This window comes from Chionomys nivalis, chromosome 6, assembly GCF_950005125.1.
Source record: "Chionomys nivalis chromosome 6, mChiNiv1.1, whole genome shotgun sequence".
Taxonomy (NCBI): domain Eukaryota; kingdom Metazoa; phylum Chordata; class Mammalia; order Rodentia; family Cricetidae; genus Chionomys; species Chionomys nivalis.
Window position 1 is genome coordinate 94,047,632 of NC_080091.1, and position 21,580 is coordinate 94,069,211.

The 21,580-nt window shown below is 44.7% G+C and overlaps 1 protein-coding gene and 1 non-coding gene across 2 annotated transcripts in view; both read left to right on the plus strand.

The window, feature by feature from the left end:
- The window catches only part of Tmem150c (transmembrane protein 150C), a 69,756-nt gene extending 49,025 nt beyond the window's left edge, over positions 1-20,731 (plus strand). Inside the window, exons 2-8 of the mRNA XM_057773038.1 lie at positions 2,160-2,249; positions 4,251-4,304; positions 4,396-4,428; positions 4,533-4,600; positions 11,696-11,823; positions 14,234-14,411; positions 18,697-20,731. Coding sequence (XP_057629021.1) covers positions 2,170-2,249; positions 4,251-4,304; positions 4,396-4,428; positions 4,533-4,600; positions 11,696-11,823; positions 14,234-14,411; positions 18,697-18,905 — 750 coding nt within the window. The 5' untranslated portion in view covers positions 2,160-2,169 and the 3' untranslated portion in view covers positions 18,906-20,731. The remainder of the gene's footprint in view (positions 1-2,159; positions 2,250-4,250; positions 4,305-4,395; positions 4,429-4,532; positions 4,601-11,695; positions 11,824-14,233; positions 14,412-18,696) is intronic.
- On the plus strand, positions 18,031-18,133 carry LOC130876682 (U6 spliceosomal RNA). Its single transcript, XR_009057334.1, has one exon. It is a non-coding gene; the product is annotated as a U6 spliceosomal RNA (small nuclear RNA).
- Positions 20,732-21,580: the final 849 nt, after the last annotated feature.

Here is a 21,580-nt window from a genome sequence, read left to right on the forward strand (position 1 = left end):
CCATCGAGGAAAGAGCTCTCCTTCATGACATCTTCGTCCTCCAAAATTTACATTATGTAGCTAGCTGGCAGCCTTGGAGACCATTGAAGAGGGACCCTTTGTTCAAAGCATCCTGGTCCTCCAAACTTTCTGATATCAGAGCCTTCCCCAAGACCCCCCAATGAGGATGCCAACCCCATCCAGTAGGAAAGAGATACGTGGACCACAGCTGCAGCTTCTGAACCCATCTCTAGAAGTTGTACCTTCCCAACCCAGCTCAGGAATGTTGGCCATGGCCAACTTCATTTTGAAAAGTTCTTGTGTTTTGGTTAAATAGCAGCAGTTTCCACAAACCACAGTAATGAGCATTCCAGAACTAAAGCCTAGATTCCTGACCCACACCACCCCTGAAGACCCTTGATGTTGGCTGCCATAAGAGATGGGTTTTTTTGTCACCTGGAATTTTTTCCCAGACTCTGTGTAGTCCTGGATAGCCTAGAACTCACTCTGTAGACCAGGCTGGCCTCTAACTTGGAGATCCACCTGCCTCTGCCTCCGGAGTGCTGGGGTTAAAGGCATGTACCACCATCACCCAGTGGAATCTTTTATTTACTACTCACCATTCTGTTGTTGCTCCTAGCAACAGCCAATCTTGAGCCAAAAAGGGGTGGAGCTTTCACCCTTATTCCTCCAAACCCTGCTTCTGCCCTGTAACTACCCCAGTTTGTAAGGTTTGGGGGCTCTGACTTTACAGAGACCTCCCCTTCCAGGTTCCCCATCACTGAAGAAGAAAGCTTAAAAAAAAAAATCCCACACTAGCTCAAAACTAAGTATAATAGAGAGTTATTTATTTAGGGGTAGACTCACAGATCACAGTCCTCTGCTGGAATGGGGAACAGCAACCAAATCCCACAGCTGGAAAAGAGGCTGGATGTGTGCTTTACATCAGCATATATGGTATAAGAGGCCACGCCCAAGTGGGCAGGTAACTTAAAGGATACTGGCAGTAGGAATTCCTACAGCACCTCCCCCTTTTGTTTAAATAAGAAAGTTCTAAGCCTAATACAAAGTTATACACAATAAGAACAAATATCAGGCATAAAAATTAAAATTACAACCAGCATAAACAATATCAAACAAGAAACATGTAATAAATGTTTCAATAATTATCCTATCCTAACACCCCCACCGTCAATAAAGACCTACACTGCCTTTAAAAATGTGGTATCCCTGTAATGGCTAGTGTGCTGCTGTCAAATTGGCACAATGTAGAATTGCCTGGGGTGAGGGTATCTGTGGGGAGTCGTCTGAACTATGCTGGCCTGAGACCAGGCTATGAGCAGTTCTTAGCTGGGCCTGTGGGAGTGGGAGGAGCCACCCTGAATGTGGCCAGCACCATTTGATTGGGCCCTGGACGGAATGGAAGGGAGAGCTCATTCATTGCTCTCTGCTCCTGACCGGAATGTGTGTGATCCGTTCTCTCTTGCCGCTGTGACTTCCCCATAAGGGTGAACAGTCAGCTGGAACCGTGAGCTAAAGCAAGCCTTCTGTCCCTTAGTGTTTTTGTCGGGGCCGTTTGTCACAGTCACGGGAAGTGAAGCTAAGTCACCCAAACACAATGTCTGTCATTTCTCCACTGTGCTGTCATTTCTCCACTGTGCTGGTTGGTGCTAACCGAAAGCCTTGTTCATCTTGAGAACCCACTGGAACCGCTCAATATCATGCTACCAGTGAGGTTAAGATTTGCAAAACATCTGTCATTTCCCCTGTGAATTGTTAGTTTATTTAGTACCTATTTGTCTCTAACACTCTTTTCTCTAGGCTTAGGTACGTGTCAGATCCATCAGGCTGTTTCTATTGATAGTTGCTCTGCATTTCTACACTCCGCATCTCGAAATACTTTGAACATATCACTGCATGTAGGAAGCCGAACATTTTCATGAAAGCCCTCCCATTGGGTCATAGCTAAGATTAGAAATCTTTATGCTAGTACCAGACAGCGGTGACCTGTTTTAACCTTGGGATTTCCTGCTAAGAAGGTGGCAGCAATGACAGACTTGAATCTTGGTTGTATAACATCGAGGCTTCTTTGCTGTTGTCGCTCTCAGTTGGACTTTCCATCTTGAAAGAGTCCGGTGGATTCTTGCCTTCACTGTTAACGCCTGTTCATTTGATTGCAGTGGCGCAGGCATGGATGGGAAGAAATGCAGCGTGTGGCTGTTTCTACCTCTCGTGTTTACTGTGTTTACTTCAGCTGGCCTGTGGATAGTGTGAGTACACTTTCGTTAGCAATGTAAGAGCCATGCGTAATATAGAGAAAATCCAGGTTTGGGTACTAGGACACATTTGTATAGATGTATTTCTAAATGTCATATTATATATATATATATATATATATATATATATATATATATATATATCAAATAGTTTTTCTAAAGTAAATATATGTGTGTGTTAATTCAACCTTACTAAAGTTGTCCATTTGTAAAATAACAAAGCTGAATAATAAATTATTTAAAATAGGTAATGAAGATTCCCCCCCCCCACTCCATCCTCCTTTAACACAAGGTTTTGCTATGTAGACTAGGCTGGCCTTGAACTTGCAACTCTCCTCCGACTCCTGCACACTGAAATTACAGGCTTGTGCCACTACACATTTATTTGTTCTTCTCGTGAAGCTGTTCTTTGTTTTCAGGCAGAGTCGTACCGTGTAGGCAGGTGAAGCCTGTTCCGGGATGGCTGGCTTGTACCACTGTAACAAATGTTTTCAAAGCTGGTTGTATGAGTTCATATTTACAAACTTTTCTCATTTGACACCAGTCAATGCGCTGTGAGCTTTGTTTGCAACCAACTCGTGACAAACTCTAAGGTGTTTATAAAATAGGTATCTCTACACTGGAAGGCCTGGCTTACTACCAAAAACAAGGTCCCATAGTTGCTGATTTCAATCAATACCTATCTTAGGAAAACTCACGAAGAATGGTTTCACTGGCCTGTGGTATAGGTCAGTGACAAAGTGCTTGGAGAGCCATACAATAGGCCATGGGCTCTGTCTTAGCTACTTTTTTGTTACTGTGATGAAACACCATAGCCAAGGCAGCTTATACAGGAAACCATTTTTATTGGGGCCTTCTGGCTTCTGAAGGTTAGAGTCTGTGAGTGTAGAACAAAGACCTGGAGCCTGGAACAGCAGGGAGCTCACATCTTGATCTGTCAGGAGGAAGTAGAGAAAACTAAATGGGAACAGTCTGAGTCCTTTGACCCTCAGAAGTCACATCTCAGTGGCACCTCCCTCAACAACACTGCACCTTCTAATCCTTCCCAGGCTGTTCCACCAACTGGGGACCAAGTATTCATTCTCATTCAAACCACCACAGGCTTGGTTGCCAGGATGGGGGAAGAAGACAGAAAAGGAAAATGGTAGTCATATATGCCTGAGAAATTTTATGAAAACTGTGATGTTTTCAGTTTATAATTGTCACTGTTAGTTTGGGGTCCCCTTTTGAACATGAATTCTTCTAAGGAATTTAAGGATGCTTGTGTCTCTGCGTGGGTGCGTGCAGCTAAGTGTAGATGCGTGTGCAACCTAGAGGCATCAGATTCCCCCGGAGCTGAAGTCACAGGAGTTGTGAAGCACCTGATGTGGGTGCTGCTGAGAACCGAACTCAGGTCCTCTGGAGGAGCAGCACGTGCTCTTCCCTGCTGAGCCACATCTCCAGGGCCTGATGACCGTGACATTTGAGCTTTAAAGTACCAGTGATCTATGGGTAAAGAATTGCAGTTGGCATGGTTGTGCTGATACACAGCTGTAACCCCAGCACTTGGAAAGCTGAAATAAGAGAATGATAGGTTTTAGGCCAGCTTGAGATACATAACAAATTCCAGGCCAACCAGTGCTATAATGGGATCCTGTCCCCAAAAGAAAGATAAATGTAGTTAAAGGTCTTTTTCTGTCTGTTGGTTGGTTGGTTGGTTCAGTGTTTTGAGAGAGAGTCTCACGTAGCCCAGGCTGGTCTTCCACTCCTTGTGTAGCGAAGGATGATCTTGAATTCCTGATCCTACTGTTTCCATATCCCAAATATTGGAAATACAGTTGTATGTGTTCAAACATGCCCAGCTAATGAGCGTTTCTTAGTTAGAAAATAATGGCTATGACATCTACCCATGATATAAATAAATTAGAGATTTAACTCAATTAAAATGAGAAATAAATGCTTAGGGGGGTGTTTTAAATTATGTTGTTTTATAAACTGGCCATTCTTTCTTGCTAGGTACTTTATAGCCGTGGAAGATGACAAAATTTTGCCATTAAATTCAGCCTCAAGGTAAAGATTACATATAGAGAAATCGCTGCTCTGCCATAGAGTCAGCAGTGACTTTGCCTTAACCTGTGCCTCTGTGTTTCTTGTTATCTAGGAAACCTGGCGTGAAGCATGCTCCGTACATTAGGTAACCTGATTCTTCCTGACCTGTTGAGTAGGAGGAAAGCGCATGTCAGATGCATGACGCTACAGATTTGAACAGCCAGCCGCTAAGGCTACGTCTTTCTCCAGTTTTGCAGGCGATGATCCTCCCGCCAGTTGTGTGTTCAGCCAAGTAATGAACATGGCCGCCTTCCTAGGTAAGACGGGCAGGAACGGTGCGTTATGGACTCTGTTCTGTTTCTGTGTTAAATCCTCCTGAAGCCACACCAGAACGGTGGGGGATCCGGCTGACCATTGAGTATCGTGTCGTGTCAGGATGCTGAAGGCACATTTTTGTTGTAATGACCCTTTGCCACCATAAATCCTTCTGCATCCCCTGTCTCCTTCCCAGCCCTCTTCCCTTTGCCATCTTTATTTATCTGGTTCTTCATACTCGGAGCTTTATTTCTTCTGCTGCGTGAGATAATATATTTCACACGTAGTGAAATCTTGCTGAGACGGTACTAGGATGCCACATGGTAGCTCTAAAGAGGACGCCTTATTTATTCCTTCCCTGGCAAAGATGGGTGTAGCAGGCTTTCTCTTGAGTAGCCAACCAGCCCCCAAATCATGACAGCGAGACTTATTAGTTATGAATGCTTAGGCTTGTCCCACCAGCTCTTATAACTTAATTTAACCTGTTTCTCCTCATCTACATTTTGCCTTGGGGCTTTTCACCTTTCTCTCATTCTGTATGTCTTACTCCATGTCTGTCTGGTGGCTGCTGTCTCCTCTCTCCCTCTTGTTCTCTTGAACCTAGAGTCCTCCTCCTACTTATTCTCTCTGCCCACCTGCCCCACTAATCCTGTTACTGCCTAGCTACTGGCTGTTCAGCTTTTTACTAGACCAATCAGATACCTTAGGCAAGCAAGGTTAAACAGCAACACATCTTTACATCATTAAACAAATGCAGCAGAAATTAATGTAACACACCTTCGTCTAGTTAAAGTAATACTCCACGGCAATGGGAAAGTAGGTAGGCTCTGTGGTGCACATCTCTGTTAACACTGACCCTACGATGATGCTCTCCTGAGTGCCCACATACATATCAAGCCGCTGTGTGAAAAAGTAGGTTTAAGACAAAGTACTATTTCTTTGAGACCCAAGACCCTCCTTCAACGTCCTGTCCCCCAGGATCTGCAGGTCCTTCCTGGACCCTGCCAGTCCTCTGGAGATGGTGGGAACCAGCCATGCTCTTTTCTCTTGCTGATTCTACTTTGTATACCATTTTCCACCAAACCAGGCCTTCTGAGCATCTTGTCAGCTGTCTGTCATTGCTGGCATGCTGTCGGGAGAGGACCAGGAACAGCACAGCAATGCTGGTTTTTTTGAAGGATTTTTTTTTTATTTTTTTGCACAGTGAGACTTTCATTCCTAGCAAAAGATACAGATAGATAGCATGGCAAAGAAAGTGTCGGCTTTGGGCATCCTTGTCCCCTATGTCCACATAGTTCATTTACATATAAGCTTTGCCTCTCTATTCCAAACAATTTCCTACCCACACCTGCTGTTTGCCTCCACACATATACATTGAGATATGGTTTTATGCAGCCCAGATTAGCCTAACACTTACTATGTAGCTCAGGATGATCTTAAACTTCCGACTTCCTGCTTCTACCTTCCGAGTTCTGGAATTGCAGGCACGCACCACCATGCCCAGTTTCTATGGTTCTGGAGATCAAATCCAGAGCTTTGGGCATGGTAGGCAAGCATTCAACCAACTGAACCCCATCCCCAGCCTTGTGTGTATTATTATTGTTGTTATTATTATTCCTCCCCTCTCCTCCTCCTTCTTCTTGAAATAGGATCTAATTTAGCCCAGGCTAGCCTTGAATTGACTATGTAATGATGACTTTAAACTCCTGATCCTCCTGCCTGCATCTCAGCATTGGGTTAGAGCCATGTATACTTTTTAAAAATTTTATTTATTTTATAATAAATAATTTATAATAAATAAAATTTATGGTATGGTGGTGCATGCCTTTAATCCCAGCACTTGGAAGGCAGATACAGGTGGGTTTCTGTGAGTTCAAGGCCAGCCTGGTCTACAGAGTGAGTTCCAGAACAGCCAGGAATACACAGAAAAACCCTGCCTCAAAAAAAAAAAAAAAAAAAGAAAGAAAGAAAGAAAAGAAAACAAAAAAAGAAGAATATTTATCTATTGTCATTTTATGTATATGACTTTTGCCTGCATACATGTATGTGCACCACTTGCATGCCTGGAACTTATGGAAGTCAGAAGGAGGCGTCAGATGCCCTGGAACTGGCGTTTCAGACATTAGTGAGCCACAGCATGGGTGTTGGGAATCAAATCAGGTCTTCTGCGAGAACAGCAAGTGCACTTAACTGCTGTGCCATCTCCCCAGCCCCATGTGTACTTTGATAAAGTGTTTACTTTAGGGAAGGGAAGACTTAGCAAACTCACTGGAACATTGTTAGCCCAGGATGGGTAGAGTCTTGGTTGGTCCAAAAAGTTCAAACCACGAGAAACACGAAGAACACTCTGAGAAACTCCGAAGAGGACTTCCCTGAAGTTGACAAAGTTTTGCCCTGGAGCTAAATGTGTTTTTGTCAATGCCTTCCCTGCCGAGGTGTCTCCTAACCTGGAAGTGTCTGCCCCACAACCACCAGAAGGTCATGATGCTGGGTCTCTGGGTCAAAGGGCATTCCTTCCTGCCCTTGACCACGAGGGTTTTTGTGTCTCAGATGGTCGCAGTGTCTAAGCTGCAAGCAGAGGGTGTGGCTAGCGTCCATCTTCCCAGTCTCATAACTACCAGCTTTACACTTCTTTACCCTTCTCTTGACACCTGCTCCTCTAAAAACCCCCAAGCCAGGCATGGCGGCATGCGCCTTTAAACCCAGAAATCAGAAGAGGCAGATGGATATCTGAATTCAAGGTCAGCCTGAACTAAGCTACATAGTGAGTTCCAGGCCAGCCTGGGCTACATAGAAAGCCTCTGCCTACAAATAAGTAAGTAAATAAATAACCCGGTAAGCACATTCATTTGTTAGTAGCCACTATAGCCTAAGTGGCTACTAACAAATTCTGGCACTTAACAGAATAAAGTCCCAAGAGCGAACTTGAATTGCAGGGCTGAGGCCTTTCCCAGAGGCTCTGCAGTCACGGCACAGGGACCCCCACAGGCTGACAAACTCTGCGCTGGGAATCCCCTAGGTCTCAGCACAGACATTAACAGCGGTGATTTCCACTCCAGAACCACGGCTGAGAGCCCTCTAAACACTGCCTCTTTTGATCACAACACACAGGAGTCTGCCTTCACGCTAACGCCGTTGTAGACTGTTCTCCATGGGGCTTTAAGGAAACCAGCGAGCATATTGGAAGCTCCGCGTTGTTTCCTTCGTAGTCTATGGACAAATTGCTATTTCCCAGTAGTCTTTGGTATAGGATCTAAAAACAGCCAGTTTGCACACTTCCCAACTTACATCATCACAGCCTGTGATTAACTAATTATAAAAGCGCTTGCAGACACAGGCAGCGCCAGCGGAGCCCCTCTTCCAGGTGACATTCATCATCATCTCGTTCTCTAGCGCTCCCCGCTCCACCAAGAAGCAATTAAGCTTTTACGGGCTTTTGCTGGAAGGTACCGCAGCAGCCAGCGTTCAGTCTCTATTATCTTTCATCATGTTTGATGCCATCTGGTAGACACAAAACTGATTAAGATTAGTGTTCAATGAGAGCAAAGCAGCAATTACCTATTTATCAACTCTGGGAGTGGCAAAGAATCCATTGCTCACTAAAGATTATTGCTGTATATGGTGGGCGCTTTCTTCTCCCCAGGCCCGTCCCTGGTAGACCTCAGGCTATCACTTTACGCTCTCCAACTGCCTCTGAAAATAGCCTTCCGCTGCTTACAAGTCCCTGTTTTTGACAGTCGTATAGAGTATAATTTATAGTCTAAAAAGGAGTTCATGTGGCGTTTATTAAAATTAGTTAGCAAAGATCTTTTATCTTTTTGACAGACTAATCAAAGATTAAATGCTCAGTTATTTTCTTCACAGAATTAGCTACATTCTTCGGCCTAAATGTATGCTTTCCTCTCCTCTGGGGAGGGACCTAAGACAAAGGTGCTGAAAGGAATGTTTTCCCCTGCCCTGGAGAGGGTGTGAGGGCGAAGCTAATAGCTAAGTGGTTTCAGTCACCTAACGTGGCCGTCTCCCTCCTGCAGCCCAAACTCCCTGGCTGGCTTGCTTTACCACAGCCATAAATAGAAATCATTGATGCACATACAGTAAAACTAGCAAACAAAACAAAATAGAAGTTGGCCAGGTGCCAGCTTAGGACTGGGACGGGGAGACGCTGCTGTCAGTTTCTTACTTGAAAACTCAAATCACATCTTAAATATTTCATTGTTAAAAGTCAGCAGTATTCTATCTGTGTTCCTTTTAAAATATAGAAGATCAGACAGGGGACACCCAGATAAAAACAACAATAAAAAACTTACATAGATGAAAAATAGCAGAGGCTAGATTTTAAAGTTTTTTCTAACCCGGCGGTGGTGGCACACGCCTTTAATTCCAGCACTCGGGAGGCAGAGGCAGGAGGATCTCTATGAGTTTGAGGCCAGCCTGATCTACACAGTGAGTTCCAGGACAGCCAGAGCTGTTACAGAGAGAAACTTTGTCTTGAAAAACACCAATGAACAAAAAAAACCAAAAACCAAAAAACAAAAGTTCTTCTTCTAAAACTGTTAATACAAATCTAAACTTACTACATCTTACTGAGGGGCCCATGTCAGGGGAGGTGACATGTCACAATGTGTGTGGCAGTCAGAGGACAACTCTTTTTTTTTTTTTTTTTTAAATTGTTTATCGCCGGGCGATGGTGGCGCACGCCTTTAATCCCAGCACTCGGGAGGCAGAGGCAGGCGGATCTCTGTGAGTTTGAGACCAGCCTGGTCTACAGAGCTAGTTCCAGGACAGGCTCCAAAGCCACAGAGAAACCCTGTCTTGAAAAACCAAAAAAAAAAAACAATAAATAAAAAAAAATTGTTTATCACATATACAGTGTTCTGCTTGTATGTCTGCAGGCCAAAAGAGGGCATCAGATCTCATTACAGATGGTTGTAAGCCACCCACCATGTGGTTGCTGGGAATTGAACTCAGGACCTCCAGCTCCAGAAGAAAACATTTAAAAGTTAGTTTTCTCCTATGATGTGGGTCCTGGGGATTGAACTCAGGTCGTCAGGCTTGGTGGCAAGTGTCTTTACCAAGCCATATCTCACTGGCCCCAAATTGAAATTTTCTTTAATAAAACTTAAAAGTATATCTATTAATCTATTAGGGGCTGGAGAAAGGCTCAGCTGTTAAGAGCACTGGTTGCTGTTCCTGAGGACCAGGGTTCAAGTCCCAGCAACCACATGACTCACAACCATCCAGTCCTAGGGAGTCTGACTCCCTCTTCTGACCACTTCAGGTACTACAACTGTGTGGTACACAGACATATATGCAGGCAAAACACATAAAATAATAATCTTTTAAAGTTTTAAGTGGATCTATTGGTCCCGTGCTGAGAAAACATCAACATATACAATATAAAGATGATTTTGAAATGGTCATATTCCTAGAAATTACTTTTATGAAGTTATAATTTAAACACTATTTGGTGAAAATTTGATAATTTGCCTGGAGGCAAATTCAGTTCATAAATTCTGATAAAGCCAAAGTCTCATTAGTTCTAGCTTGTTAACTAGGTTCTATTAAAGGTTGAGTCTGTCTCACCTGAATAGTATAGAATTGGTGGGTGAGAAGGGCAAAGCTTCGTGTTTGGAATATAACTGTCGAAACTGGGTGAAGTTATTATAGTCAAGTAGACTTCTGTCTGTGAGAAAGTGGCTTCTCACCCATATCCCAAACAGGAAGACACTGCTTCCAGTGGCAAGACATGCATAGTGCCTGAAGCAACTCAAGTCCTCCCTGCTGGCAGGGAGAGACACTGTCAGGTGGGTCGGTGTGAGGAGCCATACTGGGGTCTGTGTGTGGGGTAAAGTTCTAGAACGGTATGTCCCACAAATTTAAGTGCCCGCAGAGAGTTCCCAGGGAACTGCTTTCTGCTAGTTGTCTTTTAAAGAGAACAAATGCGGTATGTTTGTGTTCTGTCCTCCTGCTGGGGCATCACATGGTGTTGACTAGCAAGTGTCCCCATGGGGTCCTGTGCTGAGACCCTCGGTCCTCATATCAGACTTTCTTTATTAGCTCCCCGGTATTAGTGCTCTCCCAGCTTCTTCCTCCAGTTCACAGCCTACAAACAAATACAGCATCACGCTTCTTCCTCATCCCACAGGATACGGTTGTGGTTAATAGACCTCCAGTGTGACTCCAGGGATACTGGCGGGAGAACTCTTGTCAACGTAGTTATTCTCTGATCAGCCATAGACCTTGGCTGGGACGTGTACCAAAAGTTATATCAGGATAAAAAATTTGCAGTTTTGTAAATCATGGGTTATCCACATTTTGATTGCAAAATCCAGATATGAATCATGTTTTATTCTCCTTGCTGGTCAGAGGACGTCAGAGTGTCAGATGACACAGTGAAATCTAGCAACCAGCAAAATGCAAATATGTGCATGGCTTTTCTCTATTAATGGCTAGAGAGACAAAGGTCTGGCGTCAAGGTTAAACCCTTAGTAAATAATTTCCAATTTAATTGCTATATAATTAGGGGAATTTTGTCTTTCCTGCTGAAATATAGTATCAGAATAGTCACAGCTAGTCATTATTGCATTCCCTTATAGGTATATGTGTGTACATGTGCATACATCTATATGTCTAACAGCAATTAATGAATAAAGGAAGCCGTGAGTTTGGGAGATAGTATGTATGTGTATATGGGAGGGTTTGGGGGGAGAAAAGGGAAAGAGAAAATGATATAATTATAGTCTCAAAAAAATCAAAGAATGAAGAAAAAATGTGGTGAGATTAAAGATGATCTATGAGAACCACACATGGTGGCTCATGTCTGTAATCCCGGCATTCAGGAGGCTAAGGGAGGAGGATCCTGAATTTGAACCTGGACTACACACTGAGTTCCTGCCCAGCCTGGACTACATACCAAGTTTCTAGGCCAGCCTGGGCTACATAGCAAGTCTTTGTCTCAGAAAAGATTTTAAATGTGTCTTTGTTTATTTATTTATTCACTTATTATTTATGTATTTGTACATTATGGTTTTAGACTTCTGCCTTAATCTAGGCGTATGACTTATACTCTTTAATTTTAAGATTTGTCTTATTCCTAGCCCTCGTGGTAGCTGTTCTGCGCTTCATCCAACTGAAACCAAAGGTTTTAAACCCATGGCTGAATATTAGTGGATTGGTGGCGCTGTGTCTGGCTTCCTTTGGAATGACCTTGCTTGGTAACTTCCAGGTACTTCCTTTGGCTTTTTAGCCTCGCTCTCATGCTGGTAAGATTATCCCCTTTAAGTTATTGCAGCCTGAGGTACCGTCTCCGTGTGACCCGAAGAATTCCGCGTGAGCTTCAGAAACAAACACTTTGCACTTTGATTCCACATCCGTTATCCCCAGGGTCGCCGCGCCTGTTCCCACCAGACGTGTGAGTGCTAACTGCCAATGCAGATGGCATGATGACCGGGGAGTTATCTTAGAGCAGCCGTGAGCTTCCTAAAAGGATGTCTTTACAGAGTGTTTCACGCTCTTCTTCATCATAAATCGTATCCCAGTATGCTCTTCTAGAAAATTACTAAGATCACTGCCTCTTGATAATTAAAAACTGACTAGCCGTCTTTGATGAAAGCACACACATTGGAATAACAAGTGTCTATGAAAGTCGAGAGGGAAAGCCCAGAACCTCTCCAGATTCCCTGGTCCATCCTCCTAGAACTCAGAAGTCCCGGAGCACACGTGGAAGAGTGGTTTGCTTTGCCAATACCTCATCTTCCTCTTGTTCAGAACAGCTTCATCTATTTCGATAGTTGGATGATTTCCCTGCCTCTGTTCACTGCACACTGTACTCCAACCCTTCCCTGCTACAAACTTCCCATGAGCAAACAAGAGATAGGTCCGACCCTCCCCACATCTACCGAATGAACCCCAAATGCCACAGGCACTCCAGACCCTCTGCGTTCTAGTGAGTGCTTAGTTGTGCTCTTACCAAAACACACTCGTGGCTTTTCTACATCTCTCTCTCTCTCCTTCTAACCCTCGCTCTTACTGATTCATGAAACCAGGACCATCTATTCCTCATGACTTCACTTTGGCACATGGTAGCAAACATGTCTTGCATTGTGAGTTGTTTGGCATTCCCATTCCAGATCAAGCTGGATAGCCTGAAAGCTGCGTCCTTAGAGCGTACTGCCTAGGATGACCAATCAGCAAGAGCGTGTCCACTGAGATTGCTGCTGAGATCATGGAGGTGGCCGTCCTGCGCTGCCTGTCTGGGCTGCGCACGTAGGCACAGCTGAAAGTAAATCCCGTCCGCTGCACCAGGGCTCTGGGTGCTGATGATTAGGAAGTGTATGCTTCCCCCTAAAGTCCTAGGAGAATCCCGGAAGCGGGTGGTCTTGGAGAATGACAAAATGTAAAGCTATGAATGGTGGCACTCGATATGAAGACCTGGAGTGCCTGTCCCGAGTGCGATAATCAGCCCCCTGGAGGATGGGATGAGCATCGCTTTAGTCGCTGCCCCTCTTTATTAATTTATAAAAGTTTGAACCCTATGACTACGGTATTACCTATCTTAAAAGCAGGTAAAATGTTGATGATAAATGAAATGGGTTGCATTTGATATAAGAGATTGATTCCCTGGATGTGAAATTTAGCTTGAGAAGTCATTATTTTAAATAAAATTTGAAAGTATACCTTTTGAATTATGAGGGAGAAAGTGTCTTCCTAGCAAAGGGTGGGGGGCTACAACCAAAAACAACAGAAAAGTTATAAGGGAAAGCGTATTGATTTGACACAGCACTACAGTAGTACGGCCACACAGTCCCACACCTGATGGTGAAGTTCTGAGATGATATTTCACAGCAGCTTAAAAGCTGTCTCTTCAGCAGGTCTCACTTTTGTGTGTGTGCAGTTAAAATGCAGGCGATTTCAGAAGGGTTTTCTAGCGATAGGCGCCTTTTGTAAAACAGCTAGGAATGACTAGGGGAATTTTCACAGCTCTCACAGCCAACTGCATTAGCAAGAGGCTCGGTGGGCGGACTCTGCGGAGCCTTGAGTGTGGCTCTTCAGACCCAGTTCTTCATGGCCTGGGACTCTGACCGACACTCAGAGCTTGCAGTTTTCTTTATTACTATAGGAAAACAAGACCCAGGGAAATCCTATCAACACCAAGTAGGTTGAGTTCCACGGACAGGCCAGTTGTCCCCAGGGGTATCACAGTGTGCCCATCAAATCTTCCCGTGCCAGAACTGGTGATTCTCAGTAAGCGCACAGCGGCATCCCAAGCTTCCTTCCCTCAGCTCAGAACAGTGCGTCTGGGGTGTGCGCCCATAGAAACTTGACATTTCCCTTTTCATGTAATCTGTTTTTTCATTTCCTTTCCTTAAAAGCTTTTTCTGGCAAACAAATTCAGGAAATAGATCCCTGCCTCTTGCAGGGTTTTCTAAACAAATGTTTTTAAGTTCTGGGAAAACTGTTTCTTTGCCCCCTCTGTAGATTTTCGCCATTTGAGAGTCGACCCAAAGAGTCAGTAGAGATAGTTTCTCTAAGCTCTCTGGCCTCGCTGTTGAGTTCTTCCCCCATCTTTCTGCTATACTTTTCATCCGTCCACACAATTTCAGAATGAGTCTCCACATAGCACCTCTGTTCCCTAGCTCACAAACGATGAAGAAATCCATAATGTGGGGACATCCCTGACCTTTGGGTTTGGCACATTGACCTGCTGGATCCAGGCTGCCTTGACACTCAAGGTCAACATCAAGAATGAAGGCCGGAGAGTTGGGATTCCTCGAGTTGTTCTGTCGGCTGTGATCACGCTCTGTGTAGTCCTGTGTATCCTTTGAAGGCTCGTTGCCAGGGACAGTAGGACTCAGGTAAGTTTTATATGATGAAGACGAGACTATGATCCTTCCTGGGGTGTGGGAAAACTGTCAGATCAAAAAGCATCAGACCAAAATGCCATAATGAAGCCATCACTTTAAAAATGGATAGCCAGGAGCTAAAGACGTGGCTCAGTGGTCGAGAGCACTTGCTGCTCTTGCAGACAGTGAGGCTTTGATTCCCAGCACCCGCATGGCGGCTCACAACTATCTGTAACTCCAGACAGAGGAGATTCAACATTCTTTTCTGGCCTCCTCAGGTACTGGGCACACTAGGAGTGCACATACATACTTGTAAGTCTTTTAAGGATGAATAAATAAAAACTAATAGGTATGGTGGAATATAGACGTAATCCCAGAACCTGGGACGTGAAGGCAAGAGAATTGGGAGTTTAAAATATCATCCAAGGCCACATCAAAACCCTGTCTCAAAAATAAAAGTAAGTTAAAATTAATTTTAAAAAACATTAAGATCAGATTTTTAAGCCAAAGAGAGACAAAGAACTAAAACTAAGGCAGATTCTGGTGTCTGAAGATTACTTCAGCCTATGGGGAAAGTGTCATAATTCTGTCTCTAGTCGTATAATATTCCATTTATGAAACCATGGCACAGAAAGTCCAAAAAAAGTGTAGTGGGTTTTTTGTCATCTTAAAAAAATTCATCTATGACTTTAACTCCTATTAGAGTCAGGGCATTTATTAGCCTTAACATGAGTGTCAAAGGACATGTGTATATCTTTCAGGATTATGAATCTTCCTGGAGAACAGTTTCAGGAACTAGGCCACCTACAGTGCATGGTTTTCTTGAATAAATATGTGAGGCTTTGAACTGCTCTTCATTTCCTTTTCTTCCCTTCAAGTTTGAACCAGTGGAGAACAGATGAAGAAGAACTAGGTGAAAACCAGCTTTTACTCCTAGTAAACTTGGGAAGTTTGGCTCAGACCCCATCCACACCCTGTAGTCCACTCACCTGCTCATAACAAGCAGAAGGGAAAGGTCTTGCTTCCTTAAAGCCCAGACAAGTCCCAAAGAGCCTACTAGCTGGCGTGGGGCTCAGTGACACCACAGGAACCTGGTCCGGGAGAAGTTGCCAGTTCCCATCTGTGCTGGTCACTTTTCTGTTGCTGTGATAAAATGCCCTGACCAGGAGCAGCTTAGAAGATGACAGGGTTTGTTAGCTTACGGAGTCTGAGGGTTACGGTCCATCATGGCGGGAAAAGCATGGCCACAGACAGGGGAAGCATGATGGCTGGAGCAGGAAGCTGGCCATTCACGTCTTCATCCATGCACAAGAAACAGAGAAAAGAAGCAGGCAATGCTGTAGCTCTCCAACGCCTGCACTCAGCAACATACTTCCTGCAGCAAGTCTCTGTCTCCTGAGGGCTCCGTAAGCTTCCCAGACAGAGCCACCAACTGGGGATGGAGCTCTCCAATACAGGAGCCTAGGATTGGCAATTCTCATTCAAGCTACCACCCCACCCCACACGTCAGTTACCCAGTGCAGACAGCAGGTGAAAAGCAAAATCAGCCGATTTATACCTAGCAAATTGGGAAGAATGGCTCAGGCCTTGTCTACACCCTGTAGCACCTGTGTTTACTCACACAGGCTCTCCTCAGAAACCGGAAGAGGGGGTCATGATTCTTAGGTGATCAAGCACAGCTAACAGTCACACGCCTCGGTTATAGTAACCAGCAGTGTTTGTTGAGCATTTGCTGTGTCTAACCATCAGTCTAAGCACTTGAAATGTACTGGTTCTTCTAATCACGGGTAGAGATTCAGGGGTTGGTTAATTTGTCCAGGATCACAAAGATTGTAGAGACCTGATAAAATATGATCAAATAAATCAAAGCTGCCGTTTCCCCAGCGAGCTAACACGGCCCTGGTGATATTCTCTACCTCAGTCAGAATGTGCCCTGACTTGCAGTGACTCTCGGGCTGACAGCTAATGTTTCCGATCATGTTGTAGCTAGTTATCTGGGTTTCCTGGGTCTAGGCTCGGTCAAAAGACCAAAGATGCCTGACGCAGCTCCACCTCTCCTTTACTCTCTTAAAGTCCCTGGAGATTATAGGTCTATAATTTAAAGATAGAGCACAGACATAAGTTCTCAGATATGTCTAGGGACGTATCTCATTTTTCTAAATGTTTTTGGTTCTCAGACTCTTCATAGCTCACTAGAACATGCTATGGACTTCCTGCTCTTTTCTCAGCTCCTAGACTTCCACACACATAATCACATGTATGTGCATGCACTCTTACGTATTACATACATATATTTCTTTTCTATAGGTTTATATATTTTTAGGAATGGGACCACCATGATTTTTATTAGCATTTGTGATTCTTTTGTTTTTTAAAAGTTTTCCTATTTATTTTTTTAATTGTGTGACTGTTTTGCCAGCTTCTGTGTGTACCACCTTTGTGCCTGGTTTCCTCACAGGTCAGGAAGAGTCATCCCCTGGATGGTTCTGAGCCATCATGTGGGTGCTGGAAACTGAATATAAAATGAGCTTCGTGGAGCCTAAAGATGATGCAGTGGTGAAGGGCACTGGCTGCTCTTGCAGAGGACCTGGGTCCAGTTCCCAGAATGCACGTGGTGGTTTACAACCATCATAATTCTAGTTCCTGGGGCTACATCACCCTCTTCTGACCATGACACGGTGCATATACATACATGCACACCATGTAAGATGCATACTTCTTCACATGTAAGATAAAGTTAATCAATTTAATTTTAAAATTAAAAATATTAGACTTCATTATCGCATTTCATGTATATATAATGTATTTTGATCATATTAACCCCCTTTCTAGTCCTTTTGTCCCATCCTGCTTTTGTGAACCTTTTGTTTTGAGACAGATTCTCATAGAGTGCAGGATGACCTCAAGCTCACTGTATAGATGTTATCCATGAACCTTGGGTTCTCCTGCCTCCAACCCCCCCCACCAAGTGCTGGGGTTACAGGCACACACCACTCACTGTATAGATGAGGTGACCAAGAGCTGGGGTTACAGGCACACACCACTCACGGTGTAGATGAGGTGACAAGAACTGAGGTTACAGGCACACACCACTCATGGTTTAGATGAGGTGACCCAGTACTGGGGTTACAGGCACACACCACTCACGTTGCAGATGAGGTGACCAAGAGCTGGGGTTACAGGCATAAACAACTCACTAAGCCTTTTAAGTTGCTTCTGTTCATCTGGTCACAGGTTTTAGCGTGTGACCAGGAATGAGACTAGCCTATACAGTACTGCCTAAAAGAGGGGTCACATTGTTAGCCTTGTGAAGCGGAGACTGTTGTATGGAATAGCTGTGGTCTGCAATGCTCAGCAGGGCAGCAGTCTGTTTTGTACTCACGTTTAGTCAGGCGGGTGCAGAGTTCAGCGGCTGATGCATGGCCCAGGTGTTTGTGCAAACCCACCAATTTGTACCTGTGTGAAAATGGCCTCAGGCAACCTGCCTACTTTGCCTCTGTTTCTTGACGGTCTCAAACTGTCAGTGATGATAGGATCGCTGGAGGGTTAGGAGGGATTTTCTGTGAAGGCATCTAGAAATAAGCCCAGCTGTGCTCGCTTCGGCAGCACATAGACTAAAATTGGAACAATACAGAGAGTAGCATGACCCTGCGCAGGGATGACACGCAAATTCGTGAAGCCTTCCATATTTTAATGTGGTACATTTACAACGGAGTACTACACAGCAGAAAAAAATAACGACATCTTGAATTTTGCAGAAAAATGGATGAAGCTAGAAAATATTATTTTAAGTGAGGTAGCCCAGACCCAGAGAGACAATTATCACATGTACTCACTCATGGGTGGTTTTTAAACATAAAGCAAAGAAAACCAGTCTACAAACCACAATCCCAGAGAATTTAGACAACAATGCAGACACTAAGAGAGACCTACATAGATCTAATCTACATAGGAAGTAGAAAGGAGAAAAAGACAAGATCTCCTGAGTAAATTGGGAGCATGGGGACCTTGGGGGAGGTCTGAAGGGCAGAGGGGAGAGGCAGGGAGGGGAGCAGAGAAAAATGTAGAGCTCAATAAATATCAATAAAAAAAGAAGAAGCCCAGCACGGCACAGATCAATAACATCTAATAACGCATGCAAACATCAGCTCTCAGCTCCACCTGTCACATTACTTTTGAGCATGGCTCTGGCTACCAGCTTTGCCCAGGATGGGGAGAATGATGTCTGGTTACCTTCCTTGACGGCTGCTCCCCAGACTTCATCCTCATGGCCCAAGACATCCACATGTATGCAGCGCGGGTCCAGTGGGGCCTCGTTATGTGCTTCCTGGCATACTTCGGCACCCTGGCCGTGGAGTTCCGACACTACCGCTATGAGATCGTGTGCTCTGAGTACCAGGAGAATTTCCTGAGCTTCTCGGAGAGCCTGTCAGAAGCTTCTGAATATCAGACCGACCAAGTGTAACCCATCAGTTTGTCCTTGGGAGATACGGTGGGTGTGACAACAGAGGAGGGGCCAGGAGGATACACTCACGAGACTTTGACACATCACCTCATGACACGTTTCACACCCGCGGACACATATTCGTGGCCACATTTGCCGAAAGAGCTTTTCAGGGCGGGTTATTTCTTTCGTGAACAAGCACAAGCCCTGATGTGTGGAAATACACGCTGTCACACTGAAAAAAAAATATGCACGACCGAGCCGGAAGTTTGTGCATGATCGCCTCCCGTCCCACCCTCCCAGTATGCCTTGCTCCTCTCATCTTCGTCACGTTTCGAACCTGGCATCTTCCTCCAGCAGAGTACGGCTGACCAGATGTACCATAAGAATGATGCCAACTCCCGAAGTCGCCTTCAGGTTCGAAGGGCCTGGAGTGAGCCTGGGGGAGTTGTGGACACCCGCGTAGCGTCTGTCGGGATGCACAACACACTGAAGCTGTGACTGTGGCCTGAGGAAGGCGTGGGCAGAGCTTTGCGGCCAGGCTGACTTCACCACCGTTCAGCGCTCGGCTTTGTGGATCCAGTGGAAGGAGCATGGACGCAGAGAACATGCGCGAGAGGGGCCCACCACCGCCATTTGGACTGGGCTCACTTTGCCTGAAAAAGATCTCCAACTCTGAACGTTCGCAGGGATAGGCTGCCAGGCATGGCACGGGTACAGTCGAGAGGGCACGGTTTAGTTTTTGCTTTCACGCTGTGTCCTGCACAATTTTGGGTTTATAGCCCTCCTTTTCTTTTTTTCTCATGGTGTCTGTAGGCCTCATGAACAAGATGTGAACCAAAATCAAGAACATTGTTTTGGTTTCAGTTTATGGTTGAAGCAAAAAAAAAAGGGGGGGGATTCTCAAAGGAGCACAAAGAAATATGCACAGGGGTGGGGGTGGTGAGGTATGAGGGTGCCTGTGAGCTTTAGGAAAGACAGAAGGTTGGAATTCTTGCTGTATATCCCAGCCAGTGGGGAGACTTTCACATAGATGTGTTCCCCAAATTTTATAGTTCAGTGTCTGAGGCCTTTTCAAATTTGGAATTTATAGAAGCAATTAAAACATCGTCCTCCCCCAAACCACACTAGTACAAACAGAACCACAATGCTGAACATGGGTGTCTCACCTACAAGTTCAGAAGTGATCTAGGATGACCTTGAAGTCATCCTAGATCCCTTGTGCCAACAGTGTGCCAAGTGCATAAGTGACATCACCATGACCCTGACCAAGTGCACTGTCTCAAGAAATCCCAAAAGTCACAGGGGCCTGGTATACCCCAGAACATAATGTGAAGAATTTTGTAAATTCAGTCCAAAGTATAGCTTCCCACGGAGGGGCTCAAATGTTGGTTCACTTAAATCTGCACCCCAAAGCACACTGAGTAAGCGTCCACTGAACAGGTTGTTTCCGAGTGGAGGTAAGGAGTATCAAAGAGATTCGAAGCTGAGTGACTGGGAATGGAAGCCATCTCAAGTGAGGAAGGAGAAGAGAAACAGGGTGAGACTCCCTCGGCGGTGAATGTGAGCCCGCCCCAGCAGAGTGTTCTTATCGAAAAGGCGGTAAGAGTTCTTACTGTAAATAGTATGGGGTGACATCTCGGTTTAAAACTGCCTTGGGCTTTCTTTTTCTTTCTTTTTTATATTTTAAAGATTTTTTAATCAAAGAACAAACAGTTTTATTTTAAACAGCTTTGGTGATGCACTCGTCTGCTGTCTTAGGACTATATGTAACTGCACATCTTAGCAGAATCTAGCAAAGTCTGGCGTTACTCACTGGGATCTGGCCACTAAATAAAGTTGTTTTTTGCAAAATTGTGACTTCCATGTTTGTTCCGCTAACAGTTCTTCATGGGTGTGTGTCTGCATAGCCAGGTTGGCTGGTAATAGTATGCAGAACACTGTCTTTAGGTCCGCTGTTTTGTTATGAAGGATACAATTCAGGATCAGGCAAACGGAAGAGGTGCATGAGAAAAGGAGAGCCAGGGGCTGCCTGCCCTCAGAGCACTCCGCTCTCCTGCTCCCCGCAGCGTCCCGCAGTCTGGAAGCCATCCACAGTTCATGCTTCAGGAGCAGGGAGGGCTGATAGGTCTCTACCCCCCAACTGCCCTTCCACCTCCCGGAAGTGGGTGGGCTGGAGGTCTAAGCACTTGGCAGTTGAGGTAACCAGCCCTCATCCTGAAGTTACCTCAGCAGCATGAGCTCTGGTACGCTAGAAGGGGTACATTATGATTAAAACATTGCTGTTAATATTCTATGGATGTTAGAAATTCCATGCCAGGAATAGAGACAAAAGCTAAACATCTTATTTGAGAAAATGTTTTCATACAATAAAACTTTATATTCTTTCCGCTCCCCAACTCCTCCTAGATCTTCTCCACCTCCATACCCATCCAGTTTCTCTCTCTCTCAACAAAAAGCTATAATTGAAGCAAACAAAAAAGAAAAGCAATAACACAAAAAAATACAACAAAAACCAGAAAGCTCACAAAAGAACATGGGTTTTTTTTATGTTAGCCAGCTACTCCTGAGCATGGACGTGCCCTAGCGAGTGGCTGATGTACCCAGTGACTCCATTCCAGAAAACGGGTTTCCTGTTTCCAAGCAGGTGCCAATCACGAATCACTTCTTGGTAAGGTTTGGGATTGTGTGTCCAT